Source organism: Salmo salar, chromosome ssa27, assembly GCF_905237065.1.
Source record: "Salmo salar chromosome ssa27, Ssal_v3.1, whole genome shotgun sequence".
In the NCBI taxonomy this organism is placed as follows: domain Eukaryota; kingdom Metazoa; phylum Chordata; class Actinopteri; order Salmoniformes; family Salmonidae; genus Salmo; species Salmo salar.
The window spans coordinates 44,385,256-44,400,255 of NC_059468.1; the positions used below are offsets into that span (position 1 = coordinate 44,385,256).

At 44.5% G+C, this 15,000-nt stretch overlaps 1 protein-coding gene across 1 annotated transcript in view; it reads right to left on the reverse strand.

Annotated features, from left to right (window-relative positions):
- LOC106589158 (CUB and sushi domain-containing protein 2) overlaps nucleotides 1-15,000 on the reverse strand; it is an 881,306-nt gene that overhangs the window by 68,333 nt on the left and 797,973 nt on the right. Inside the window, exons 53-57 of the mRNA XM_045709574.1 lie at nucleotides 12,711-12,896; nucleotides 11,706-11,900; nucleotides 10,329-10,502; nucleotides 9,967-10,140; nucleotides 8,348-8,521 (exon numbers count right to left, since the gene is read on the reverse strand). Coding sequence (XP_045565530.1) covers nucleotides 8,348-8,521; nucleotides 9,967-10,140; nucleotides 10,329-10,502; nucleotides 11,706-11,900; nucleotides 12,711-12,896 — 903 coding nt within the window. The remainder of the gene's footprint in view (nucleotides 1-8,347; nucleotides 8,522-9,966; nucleotides 10,141-10,328; nucleotides 10,503-11,705; nucleotides 11,901-12,710; nucleotides 12,897-15,000) is intronic.

The following is a 15,000-nucleotide window of genomic DNA, read 5'->3' on the forward strand; positions in this document are numbered from 1 at the left end:
GCAAGAAAAAGAGACAGAGACGGATAAGACAGACAGACAGAGACAGGACAGAGACAGACAGAGATAGGACAGAGTGGTGATGAGAGGAGAGGGTAGAGACAGAGGGGAGAGGAGGAGAGGAGGAGAGGAGGGGTAGAGACAGGGGGGAGAGGAGGAGAGGAGGGGTAGAGACAGGGGGGAGAGGAGGAGAGGAGGAGAGGAGGGGGTAGAGACAGAGGGGAGAGGAGGAGAGGAGGAGAGGAGGGGTAGAGACAGGGGGGAGAGGAGGAGAGGAGGAGAGGAGGGGAGTAGAGACAGGGGGAGAGGAGGAGAGGAGGAGGGGTAGAGACAGGGGGGAGAGGAGGAGAGGAGGAGAGGAGGAGAGGAGGAGAGGAGGAGAGGAGAGGGTAGAGACAGGGGGAGAGGAGGAGAGGAGGGGTAGAGACAGAGTGGAGAGGAGGAGAGGAGGAGAGGAGGAGAGAGGGGTAGAGACAGAGTGGAGAGGAGGAGAGGAGGAGAGGAGGGGGTATAGACAGAGTGGAGAGGAGGAGAGGAGGGGTAGAGACAGAGTGGAGAGGAGGAGAGGAGGGGTAGAGACAGAGTGGAGAGGAGGAGAGGAGGTGGGGGGGAGAGACAGAGTGGAGAGGAGGAGAGGAGGGGTAGAGACAGAGTGGAGAGGAGGAGAGGAGGTGGGGGGGGTAGAGACAGGGAGGACATGATAGTTTGCCAGCCCTGCCACATCTGACGAGTGTCAGAACCGGTGTAATAGGACTCCATCTTAGTCCTGTATTCATGTTTTGCCTGTTTGATTGCTTGTTGAAGGTCATAACAGGAATTTCTTAGTGTCCAGATTAATGTCCCGCTTTTTGAAAGTAGCAAATCTACCCTTTAGCTCAGTGTGGATGTTGCCTGTATTCCATGGCTTCTGGTTGGGAAATGTACGTAGGGTCATCGATGCACTTATCGATGAAGCCGGTGACTGATGTGATGTACTCCTCAATGCCATCGGAGGAATCCCGGAACATATTCCAGTCTGTGCAAAACAGTCCTGTAGTTTAGCATCTGCGTCACCTGACCACTTCCATATTGAGCGAGTCATTGGTACTTCCTGCTTTAGTTTTTTGTTTGTAAGCAGGAATAAGGAGGATATAATTATGGTCAGATTTGCCAAATGGAGGGTGAGGGAGAGCTTGGTATGCATCTCTGTGTGTGGAGTAAAGGTGGTCTAGAGTTTGTTTTTTCTCCTCTGAAATGAAATGCACATGTGAAATGAGGTAAAATGGATTTAAGTTGAAAAGTTTTATAGTCCCTGGCCACTAGGAGCACTGCTTCTGAATAACAATTTTCTTGTTAGCTTATGGCCTTATACAGCTTGTTGAGGGTGGTCTTAGTGCCGGCATCGGTCTGTGGTGGTAAATAGACAGCTTTGAAAAATATAGATGAGAACTCTCTTGGGTAAATAGTGTGATCTATAGCTTATCATGAGAAACTCTACCTCGGGCGAGCAATACCTAGGGATCGCACAACAGCTGTTATTGACAAATAGTATGAATGTCCCGTTGGTAGGACAGTCTCAAATGGAGCTCTTCCCGTCTATTCTTTAACCCTCCTGTTGTGTTTGTTTCATGCTAATTAATTATGTGTTTCCCGGTCCAAAATGGCCGCCCCCATTATAGCTGATTATAAATCCATAATAATACATATATTATCACCTAATGTTGTGTTAGATCTTTTTTATCAACTTAAGTTCGTTTTGAACTTCTATTTGCTATTTATGGGCTGTAAACAAATACTCAAATACTATAACAAATACTCAGATTAAACATAATGTGCTATTTATCACAGACTACTTTCTCCTCTAATGCATCTACACTGTCAGTTTCCTGGCCTCTCTCCTCCTCACCAGCGTCATGATCAAAGATATGATCAAGAGCCTCACATACAGTATATCGTTCGGTCATTGTGCTGCCACGGAATGAATTGTGAGCAAGGCCTCAAAAAAGCTTTTATATACCAGAGCTACGAGAAAAGTTCTATATATTATTGAAGCAATGTTGTGATTGTTTGGTGGGGGAAAGATTATTTTGGTTCCCGTGTGGGTTGCCATGGAAGCCAAGAAGGGGAGTGAGGTGTGTGTGTGTGTGTGTTCGCTCAAACACACATGCATGTGATGGTCTGGGAGAGGAAGTGTGTCCATCTGATGAATGGGCATGTGCCTGAACTCAATTTTATACACTAATTGTAGTCTCACCCATTCATTTCTAAAGACCGGGAATTTTTAACCGGGAACACCACAGATGAACAAAAGTTAAATAAAACATCCAAAATGTAATGAAAATCATCTAAATGTATTTTGTGTGTGTTCCGATGCCCTGTGTGGACAAAGTCATGAAACCTTACGACGATCACATTAAATTAACTACATTTTTCAGAGAGAAAACTTGTCCAAATCGACCTGAACATGAGGGTTATTAATGTATTTCACGTTGGCCAATAGAACAGATGGTAAAGGTAAGTTACCCACCCGGATCTGCGTCTCCTCTCCAATGGAATGACAGGGATTTGGGCCTGTTCCAGAAGCAGCACTAAATCTCCTTAGTAGATTACTACTGTTTACGTGACTGCTAAATTACTGTGTATAATATTAATGAACTCCATTGTATGCCAATGCCTTTAAAAGCTTCTTCACTTCCACGCAACCCGGCCAAAACAGCTACATCATCCGCACAACACTAAATCACCCACTAATAGCTGGTATAATATACTTATTATTATATATATATATATATTTAAAATGCTGACCTTTAGATCATATTATTTACAGCCTGAGGTGGTAATCATCATTCATATACATATCATTGTTTAGCATAAATATATAATTTATATGTTTAGCATAAATATATAATTTAGCATGTTTTATTGGTTTGTAACTTATTTTGTACATATTGTCAAGGGGGTGTCCTATGAGCAAGGGGCTGGAGTAACATTGATATTTGTAAAAGCTTACGGGCGTCTCTTGAGCAAAACAGAGAGAGAGAGAGAGAGAGAGAGAGAGAGAGAGAGAGAGAGAGAGAGAGAGAGAGAGAGAGAGAGAGAGAGAGAGAGAGAGAGAGAGAGAGAGAGAGAGAGAGAGAGATTAATCTCATCCCCCTGGTGTCTCACCAGAACATCGCCCACCTAGCTAACTTGTAATACCATGCTATTGTTTGAGGAGAGTGCATCATTTTGAACATGAAAAGTTATTAATAAACAAATTAGGCACATTTGGGTGGTCTTGACACAAAATTTTGAACAGAATATGCAATGGTTCATTGGATCCGTCTAAAACGTTGCACGTACACTGCTGCCATCTAGTGGCCAAAAATCACAATTGCACCTGGGCTGGAAAAATACATTATGGCCTTGTACCATCATCTTTGAAATGGCATAAAAAAAATACCAAAACCTTTTTTTGATTTTTTTGTATTATCTTTTACCAGATCTATTGTATTCTACTACATTCCTTTCACATTTCCACAAACTTGAAAAAAAGTGTTTCCTTTCAAATGATACCAATAATACGCATATCCATGCTTCAGGGCCTGAGCTATAGGCAGTTAGATTTGGGAATGTCATTTCAGGCGAAAATGTTTTAAAAAAGGGGTGGATCCTTGAGAGGTTATTAAGGGCTTTATTGGCATGGGAAACATATGTTTACATTGCCAATAAAGTAAGTGAAATATATAATAAACAAAAGTGAAATAAACAATAAAAATGAACAGTAAACATTACACTCACAAAAGTTCCAAAATAGCCAGAATAGAAAGAGAAGTGTGAGGCCGCGGTGCACAACTGAGCAAGAGGACAAGTACATTAGAGTGTCAAGTTTGAGAAACAGACGCCTCACAAGTCCTCAACTGGCAGCTTCATTAAATAGTGCCCGCAAAACACCAGTCTCAACGTCAACAGTGAAGAGGCGACTCCGGGATGCTGGACTTCTAGGCAGAGTTCCTCTGTCCAGTGTCTGTGTTCTTTTGCCCATCTTAATCTTTTATTTTTATTGGCCAGTCTGAGATATGGCTTTTTCTTTGGAACTCTGCCTATAACTTCCATATAACTCAGAGACAGCCTACAGACCAATGTAGAAGTAGACCTATAACTTATCCCAGGTGTTCTGTTTGGAATGGTGTTATCCCAGGTGTTCTGTCTGGAATGGTGTTATCCCAGGTGTTCTGTTTGGAATGGTGTTATCCCAGGTGTTCTGTCTGGAATGGTGTTATCCCAGGTGTTCTGTCTGGAATGGTGTTATCCCAGGTGTTCTGTCTGGAATGGTGTTATCCCAGGTGTTCTGTCTGGAATGGTGTTATCCCAGGTGTTCTGTCTGGAATGGTGTTATCCCAGGTGTTCTGTCTGGAATGGTGTTATCCCAGGTGTTCTGTTTGGAATGGTGTTATCCCAGGTGTTCTGTCTGGAATGGTGTTATCCCAGGTGTTCTGTTTGGAATGGTGTTATCCCAGGTGTTCTGTCTGGAATGGTGTTATCCCAGGTGTTCTGTCTGGAATGTTGTTATCCCAGGTGTTCTGTTTGGAATGGTGTTATCCCAGGTGTTCTGTTTGGAATGGTGTTATCCCAGGTGTTCTGTCTGGAATGGTGTTATCCCAGGTGTTCTGTCTGGAATGGTGTTATCCCAGGTGTTCTGTCTGGAATGGTGTTATCCCAGGTGTTCTGTTTGGAATGGTGTTATCCCAGGTGTTCTGTCTGGAATGGTGTTATCCCAGGTGTTCTGTCTGGAATGGTGTTATCCCAGGTGTTCTGTCTGGAATGGTGTTATCCCAGGTGTTCTGTCTGGAATGGTGTTATCCCAGGTGTTCTGTCTGGAATGGTGTTATCCCAGGTGTTCTGTTTGGAATGGTGTTATCCCAGGTGTTCTGTCTGGAATGGTGTTATCCCAGGTGTTCTGTCTGGAATGGTGTTATCCCAGGTGTTCTGTCTGGAATGGTGTTATCCCAGGTGTTCTGTCTGGAATGGTGTTATCCCAGGTGTTCTGTCTGGAATGGTGTTATCCCAGGTGTTCTGTCTGGAATGGTGTTATCCCAGGTGTTCTGTCTGGAATGGTGTTATCCCAGGTGTTCTGTTTGGAATGGTGTTATCCCAGGTGTTCTGTCTGGAATGGTGTTATCCCAGGTGTTCTGTCTGGAATGGTGTTATCCCAGGTGTTCTGTCTGGAATGGTGTTATCCCAGGTGTTCTGTCTGGAATGGTGTTATCCCAGGTGTTCTGTCTGGAATGGTGTTATCCCAGGTGTTCTGTTTGGAATGGTGTTATCCCAGGTGTTCTGTCTGGAATGGTGTTATCCCAGGTATTCTGTTTGGAATGGTGTTATCCCAGGTGTTCTGTCTGGAATGGTGTTATCCCAGGTGTTCTGTCTGGAATGGTGTTATCCCAGGTGTTCTGTTTGGAATGGTGTTATCTCAGGTGTTCTGTTTGGAATGGTGTTATCCCAGGTGTTCTGTCTGGAATGGTGTTATCCCAGGTGTTCTGTCTGGAATGGTGTTATCCCAGGTGTTCTGTCTGGAATGGTGTTATCCCAGGTGTTCTGTCTGGAATGGTGTTATCTCAGGTGTTCTGTCTGGAATGGTGTTATCCCAGGTGTTCTGTTTGGAATGGTGTTATCCCAGGTGTTCTGTCTGGAATGGTGTTATCTCAGGTGTTCTGTCTGGAATGGTGTTATCCCAGGTGTTCTGTTTGGAATGGTGTTATCCCAGGTGTTCTGTCTGGAATGGTGTTATCCCAGGTGTTCTGTTTGGAATGGTGTTATCCCAGGTGTTCTGTCTGGAATGGTGTTATCCCAGGTGTTCTGTCTGGAATGGTGTTATCCCAGGTGTTCTGTCTGGAATGGTGTTATCCCAGGTGTTCTGTCTGGAATGGTGTTATCCCAGGTGTTCTGTTTGGAATGGTGTTATCCCAGGTGTTCTGTCTGGAATGGTGTTATCCCAGGTGTTCTGTCTGGAATGGTGTTATCCCAGGTGTTCTGTCTGGAATGGTGTTATCCCAGGTGTTCTGTCTGGAATGGTGTTATCCCAGGTGTTCTGTTTGGAATGGTGTTATCCCAGGTGTTCTGTCTGGAATGGTGTTATCCCAGGTGTTCTGTCTGGAATGGTGTTATCCCAGGTGTTCTGTCTGGAATGGTGTTATCCCAGGTGTTCTGTTTGGAATGGTGTTATCCCAGGTGTTCTGTTTGGAATGGTGTTATCCCAGGTGTTCTGTCTGGAATGGTGTTATCCCAGGTGTTCTGTTTGGAATGGTGTTATCCCAGGTGTTCTGTCTGGAATGGTGTTATCCCAGGTGTTCTGTCTGGAATGGTGTTATCCCAGGTGTTCTGTCTGGAATGGTGTTATCCCAGGTGTTCTGTTTGGAATGGTGTTATCCCAGGTGTTCTGTTTGGAATGGTGTTATCCCAGGTGTTCTGTTTGGAATGGTGTTATCCCAGGTGTTCTGTCTGGAATGGTGTTATCCCAGGTGTTCTGTCTGGAATGGTGTTATCCCAGGTGTTCTGTTTGGAATGGTGTCATCCGGCGAATTGCATTTTGGCAAATGTTTGAAAGTTATGTTTTATTGGCTTGTTCATTCCAGGAGTTGCATGTTGTGTTCAGATGGATTAGCGTAATAGAAAGGTTATTTCTGTGACTCTGAGCAGGGTGGACGACCTGATGGATTAGCGTAATATAAAGGTGATTTCTGTGACTCTGAGCAGGGTGGACGACCTGATGGATTAGCGTAATATAAAGGTGATTTCTGTGACTCTGAGCAGGGTGGACGACCTGATGGATTAGCACCTCATGCATATTGGTCCAGTAAATTTCTCTAATGGCCAGTAAATTCAAATCTTACCGGTCACGTTGTCCGGGCCAAATGTTCCTAACGGAAACCCTGAACCACACACACACACACACAGCTACACACACAGCTACACAGCTACACACACAGCTACACACACAGCTACACAGCTACACACACAGCTACACAGCTACACACACAGCTACACAGCTACACACACAGCTACACAGCTACACAGCTACACACACAGCTACACAGCTACACACACACAGCTACACAGCTACACACACAGCTACACACATAGCTACACACACAGCTACACATCTACACACACAGCTACACATCTACACACACAGCTACACATCTACACACACAGCTACACAGCTACACACACAGCTACACACACAGCTACACACACAGCTACACACACAGCTACACAGCTACACACACAGCTACACAGCTACACACACAGCCACACACACAGCTACACACACAGCTACACAGCTACACACACAGCTACACACACAGCTACACAGCTACACACACCGCTACACACACAGCTACACAGCTACACACACAGCTACACAGCTACACACACCGCTACACAGCTACACACACAGCTACACAGCTACACACACACACACACAGCTACACACACACACACAGCTGCACAGCTACACACACAGCTACACAGCTACATACACAGCTACACAGCTACACACTCAGCTACACACAAACATACACAACTGCACACACACACATACAGAACTACACAACTACACACACACACAGCTACACAGCTACACACACAGCTACACAGCTACACACACAGCTACACAGCTACACACACAGCTACACAGCTACACACACAGCTACACACACAGCTACACAGCTACACACACAGCTACACAGCTACACACACAGCTACACACACAGCTACACAGCTACACACACAGCTACACAGCTACACACACAGCTACACAGCTACACACATTCACACATTCACACACATATACAACTACACACACAGCTACACACAAACATACACAACTGCAGACACACACATACAGAACTACACAACTACACACACACAGCTACACAGCTACACACACACACACACACAGCTACACACAAACATACATAACTACACACACACAACTACACAACTACGCACAGACATACACAGCTACACAACTACACACACACACAGCTACACAGCTACACAGCTACACACACATACACAGCTACACACACACATACACAGCTACACAACTACACACACACCCATACACAGATACACACACACACACACCCATACACACACACAGCTATACACAGACACACAGCTACACAGCTACACACACACATATACACAGCTACACACACACAGTTACACACATCCATACACAGATACACACAGCTACACAACTACACACACATGCACATATACACACATACACAGCTACACACACACACACACGCTACACACACACATATAAACAGCTACACAGCTTCACACACACACACACACATCTCGGCCCCCAGACTCTTACTTTTACACGTGGGTAGAGTGTTGCTCCACTGTCCGTTGGACTGGCAGTGAGACTCCACGGCCCCCAGCAAGATGTACCCAGAGTGGCACAGGAAGCGGACCACGTTGTTCAGGTTGAACTGTGTTCCCTGGGTAACGCCAAAGGTAGGGTTGCCGGGGTGACCGCATGTGATTGCTACGGACATAAATAAGACACACATGTCCATCACTATCAATGAACATGTCAACTGTCAACACTGTCAACACTACCCAAAAATACAAACATTTTTCCAATGCTATTCCACCTTAGCCAGTAGAAGACAAACTATATAGGACGACTCAAGACTACAAGCCCTTATAGGTAGATCCAACAATACAAGCCCTTATAGGTAGACCCAAGAATACAAGCCCCCTATAGGACGACTCAAGAATACAAGCCCGTATAGGTAGATCCAACAATACAAGCCCTTATAGGTAGACCCAAGAATACAAGCCCTTATAGGTAGACCCAATAATACAAGCCCCTTATAGGACGACCCAAGACTACAAGCCCCCTATAGGTAGACCCAAGACTACAAGCCCCTTATAGGACGACCCAAGACTACAAGCCCCCTATAGGACGACCCAAGACTACAAGCCCCCTATAGGTAGACCCAAGACTACAAGCCCCCTATAGGACGACCCAAGACTACATCCCCCTATAGGACGACCGAAGACTACAAGCCCCCTATAGGGCGACCCAATAATACAAGCCCCCTCCCTATAGGACGACCCAAGACTACATGCCCCCTATAGGATGACCCAAGACTACAAGCCCTTATAGGTAGACCCAAGAATACAAGCCCCCTATAGGACGACCCAATAATACAAGCCCCCTATAGGTAGACCCAAGAATACAAGCCCTTATAGGTAGACCCAAGAATACAAGCCCTTATAGGTAGACCCAAGAATACAAACCCCATATAGGACGACCCAATAATACAAGCCCCCTATAAGTAGACCCAAGAATACAAGCCCCTATAGGTAGACCCAAGAATACAAGCCCGTATAGGTAGTCCCAAGAATACAAGCCCCCTATAGGTAGACCCAAGAATACAAGCCCCCTATAGGTAGACCCAAGAATACAAGCCCTTATAGGTAGACCCAAGAATACAAGCCCTTATAGGTAGACCAAAGAATACAAGCCCTTATAGGTAGACCCAAGAATACAAGCCCCCAATAGGTAGACACAAGAATACAAGCCCCCAATAGGTAGACACAAGAATACAAGCCCCCTATAGGTAGACCCAATAATACAAGCCCCCTATAGGTAGACCCAATAATACAAGCCCCCTATAGGTAGACCCAATAATACAAGCCCCCTTATAGGTAGACCCAAGAATACAAGCCCCCTATAGGTAGACCCAAGAATACAAGCCCCCTATAGGTTGACCCAAGACCACATTTACCTATCAGGAGACACTAAGGTTGAACAATTCTGCTAACTTTCCCAAGATTCACAGGTTTTCTGGTCATCCCGGATTCCTGGATTCCCTGCTTATTCCATCCTGATTCTGAAAACATTCCAACAGCGATTGTTTTGAGAGAAAGTTACCAGAATTGTTCAACCCCATCTCAAAGCCACTATCTCTGGGTACTTACGGACACAGACAGGGGTGCGTCCGGACCAGCGGTGGTCCTGTTCGCAGATTCGTACAGACACCCCGATGAGTCTGAATCCCGGGTTACACTGGTAGACCACACTACCTCTGTAGTTATAGTTCTCTCCTATGATCTGACCGTTCACTATCGGTTCTGGGGTGCCACAGTGACCCGCTAGAGAGGAGGGACAGAACAGAGAGAGACAAAGAATAAAACACAAGGGTTTACCAAACACTATGATCTGGTTCTTTCTGTGAAAATAGCTTGATCAGCTTAATGTTCAGAGAAGCTGAAATACAAAATGGGATTGAACCGATTTAAATTTGGTTGTAACTTTCTCTAGCTGGTTCTGGTTCTCTTACCGAGACACTGGACCTGAGATCCACTCCAGAGGCCATTGGACATGCACTCTCTGACTCGGGAACCAACCAGCGTATAGCCTGTGTTACAGGAGAAGATGGCTGTCGCTCCGAACACAGTCAGAGTCCCGATCTTATTCCCATTCGGAGGAGTGCCCAGGTCCCCACAGGAGATTACTGAGGAGGAGAGGAGAGGAGAGGAGAGGAGAGGAGAGGAGAGGGAGAGGAGAGGAGAGGAGAGGAGAGGAGAGGAGAGGGGAGAGGGGAGGAGAGGAGAGGAGAGGGGAGGGGAGAGGGAGAGGAGAGGAGAGGAGAGGAGAGGAGAGGAGAGGAGAGGAGAGGAGAGGGAGAGGAGAGAGAGGAGAGGAGAGGAGAGGAGAGGAGAGGAGAGGAGAGAGGAGAGGAGAGGAGAGGAGAGGAGAGGAGGAGAGGAGAGGAGAGGAGAGGAGAGGAGAGGAGAGGGGAGAGGGGAGGAGAGGAGAGAGGAGAGGAGAGGAGAGGAGAGGAGAGGAGAGGAGAGGAGAGGAGAGGAGAGGAGAGGAGAGGAGAGGAGAGGAGAGGAGAGGAGAATAATCTATTACTTATTCATCCTAACAGACAAACAAAACACATTCATATATTCAACTTGGTTTATTTCATTTGGGTAATTGTTTTAACATCATCCTTTTTGTTGGATGAAGGTTTTCTCTCTGTGTTCAACAAGGCTAATCTTTCTCTCTCTCTCCTCTCTGTGTTCATCAAGGCTAATCTTTCTCTCTCCTCTCTGTGTTCATCAAGGCTAGTATCTCTCCTCTCTGTGTTCAACAAGGCTAATCTTTCTCTCTCTCCTCTCTGTGTTAAACAAGGCTAATCTTTCTCTCTCTCCTCTCTGTGTTCAACAAGGCTAATCTTTCTCTCTCTCCTCTCTGTGTTCAACAAGGCTAGTATCTCTCCTCTCTGTGTTCATCAAGGCTAATCTTTCTCTCTCTCCTCTCTGTGTTCAACAAGGCTAGTATCTCTCCTCTCTGCATTCAACAAGGCTAATCTTTCTCTCTCTCCTCTCTGTGTTCAACAAGGCTAATAATTCTCTCTCTCCTCTGTGTGTTCATCAAGGCTAATCTTTCTCTCTCCTCTCTGTGTTCATCAAGGCTAGTATCTCTCCTCTCTGTGTTCATCAAGGCTAATCTTTCTCTCTCTCTCCTCTCTGTGTTCATCAAGGCTAATCTTTCTCTCTCTCCTCTCTCAACAGAAACACATTGATCAGGTGAATTAGCATTGATAATGATTCCCATGGTAAATGTAATCGTGAACAATCGAAATCAACTAAAGCATAACTTGGTTGAAAACAAAATGGCAGATTTCACAGTTCTTCACAGTGCACTGTGGAAGATTCTGACTCACTCTCGCAGGCCGGCCGGGGCTCTGGGTAGTCCCAGGTGCTGTTGGCCTGGCAACGGATAACCCTCTGACCCTTGTAGTAATAACCGGGGTCACAGACGAGCATCATCATGGCGTCGTATTGGCTCTGAGACCCGTAGATCAGCCTCCATCTCCCATGATCCACCGCAGCGTGGCCGATGTCAGGGCAAGTCACAGCTGCAAAGGTCAGGGGTCAGATACACATAGGTCACAGGTCAGAAATGAATAACTGAACTGGTAAGATGTGAAATTCCTACTTTATTTCATCAAGACGCTATATAACTCAGACTATGTATCTATATGTTACCATATGATAATAGTTGCTACTTTTATTTTATTATCACAGTACATTGAAAATTGTAATTTTGTCTGGAAAAAAACTTTAATAAAACTAGATAATATAATTTTCTAAGTGAGGTTATTTATAAGCTAAACATGGCACAAGCTTGGCAGTGATACCTCATTCTTGGATCTCAACAGGAATCTGTTTTAATTAACTCTTGGACAGTGAAAAAGGGATATCTCTCTACCCAAATGAACACACAGCAGAGACATAATCTGAAATGGTCCCGGGGCTGAACCGTGTCACAACACACTGTAATGCTGAATTGAAAACGTGTTATAAAAACTATTCTAAATCATTACAAATGTTGGAGGAAATGTAGCCTCCATTTTTACCTCTGGGAACCCATGCTCCAATGAGAACTGACCTATGTGATCTCCAACCAATGAGGCCTCACTAAAAGTGATCTCCAACCAATGAGGCCTCACGATAAGGGATCTCCAACAAACGAGGACTCACAAATGTGAACTTCAACCAATGAGGACATATTTATGCGAACTCCAACCAATGAGGACATATTTATGCGAACTCCAACCAATGAGGACATATTTATTGCGAACTCCAACCAATGAGGACATATTTATTGCGAACTCCAACCAATGAGGACATATTTATGCAAACTCTAACCAATGAGGACTACTCACGTATGCAGCGGGGCGGGGCCTCATTGGGGCTCCACCTCCCAGACAACTGACAGATGACTGACACGGCCAGGGGGCTGGCCAATCGGAAACCGGGGTTACACTGGTACATGGCCCTGGCACCAAGAGTGAAGTCCTGACCGACTATACTACCGTTTACTGGAGGTTTAGGCATCCCACAGGCCATCACTGGAGAGAGAAGGAGGGGCAGAGGAAGGAAGGAAGGAAGGAAGGAAGGAAGGAAGGAAGGAAGGAAGGAAGGAAGGAAGGAAGGAAGGAAGGAAGGAAGGAAGGAAGGAAGGAAGGAAGGAAGGAAGGAAGGAAGGAAGGAAGGAAGGAAGGAAGGAAGGAAGGAAGGAATGAGAGATATAGATATAGAGAAAGAGAGAGCGAGAGAGAGAGAGAGAGAGAGAGAGAGAGAGAGAGAGAGTAAACAACATTACAGAATTGAAAACAGTGGTAGGGAATGGATTTAACCAAGATGGAATAAGGGTTTATTTTACCCTCAGACAAAGCACCGTCAGTGACAAAGCCCATAGCATAAAACTATCCAGAAGGCTTTAGAGTAATCATCTCTGTATGCATAGAGCTTCTCTCACAACATGCCCTCACTCTGACCGGCATTATCATGGAGAAAACATTAGCTTGCCCCCCCCCCTCGTCCCCCGTCCCCCGTCTGCGCTCAGGTAAACACTACTTGTCTGTGTCTCAAAATTATACCCTTTTCCCTACCAGAGCACTGGTTAAAACGTAGTCCACTACTTAGGGAATAGGGTGACCTTTGGGACGCGGATCCCTGTCAGTAGAGAGCTACGTAATTTAGACTACAGATTACACCTGCAGTAGACTTTAGAAGCACACAATGGCCGCCCCGCTGTTACCAGTTTCCACCTGGACTGCTGTTGTTGATACAGCATCGCAGCAACTGTTGATACAGCGTCACTGCAGCTGGTCACCCGAGTAGGGCTGTGAGGCGATTGAATACCTTAGTTTTGCTTCTGAGAAAAGGCATGCATTATAGGAAATTGTCTGTGGTTTACAATGGGTTGTTTAATAGATTGTTGCATAGAGTGGCTTTAAGAGTTGCTTGGATTTTTGGGAAAGATTTCAAATGTTGTCATATCTACATGACTTCCTGGTGTCTTAAAGCATTTTTATGTCTTCCATTAAACAATCAATGTCTTCCATTAAACAATCAATATCTTCCATCAAACAATCAATATCTTCCATCAAACAATCAATATCTTCTATCAAACAATCAATATCTTCCATTAAACAATCAATATCTTCCATCAAACAATCAATATCTTCAATCTAACAATCAATATCTTCCATCAAACAATCAATATCTTCCATCAAACAATCAATATCTTCCATTAAACAATCAATATCTTCTATCAAACAATCAATATCTTCCATCAAACAATCAATATCTTCCATTAAACAATCAATATCTTCCATCAAACAAGCAATATCTTCCATCAAACAATCAATATCTTCCATTAAACAATCAATATCTTCCATCAAACAATCAATATCTTCCATCAAACAATCAACATCTTCCATCAAACAATCAATATCTTCCATCAAACAATCAATAATTTTCATCAAACAATCAATATCTTCTATCAATGACTGAACGACTTTTCAGAATTGAGGCTTAAAATAAATTCCATTAACTTTTCATAGATAATAATTATCGTGTTTTTCACTTCGATAATTTCTCCTCCATCTTCTCTCAAGGACGTCTTCAGATTACGGCACTTCTCAAAAAGTCCGTAAATGAATATATCATTTCCAAGCTATTAATTTAGTGAAAAGAGCAAATGTATGTCATTTCGCTGTGATAACATCATTTATTAACTTGCGCACTTCAGTTAAGTCACGGTCAACAACTCCCTGTTTACAATTCAAGAGAACCCACAGCCACCTACGGCAGAATCAATACATTAGGAGCCTTCACATGAGCATTTATAAATAACAGAATTAGAGATTTTTGAAAACGTACAAGAAAAGCAATCAATATCTGAATAGATCAACACAAATAATACTGTAGAAATCATTAAACCTATTCACTTTCAGCCAGTGAAGTATTGCTTTAAATCTAAAGCACTGTCAGCTGGATTAAAGTGGTTGGTTTCCATTCAGCCGCTGATTTTAACCAATTTGGGCTAATTAAGTGCCCAGGGAGAAGTGAACACTTATACTGAAGCCCCAAAGGACCTGAATTGACCATCCATGACCTGTGGTATTCACTTCCATCAAAATAGGCACCAGAAAAAATGGCTGGTAG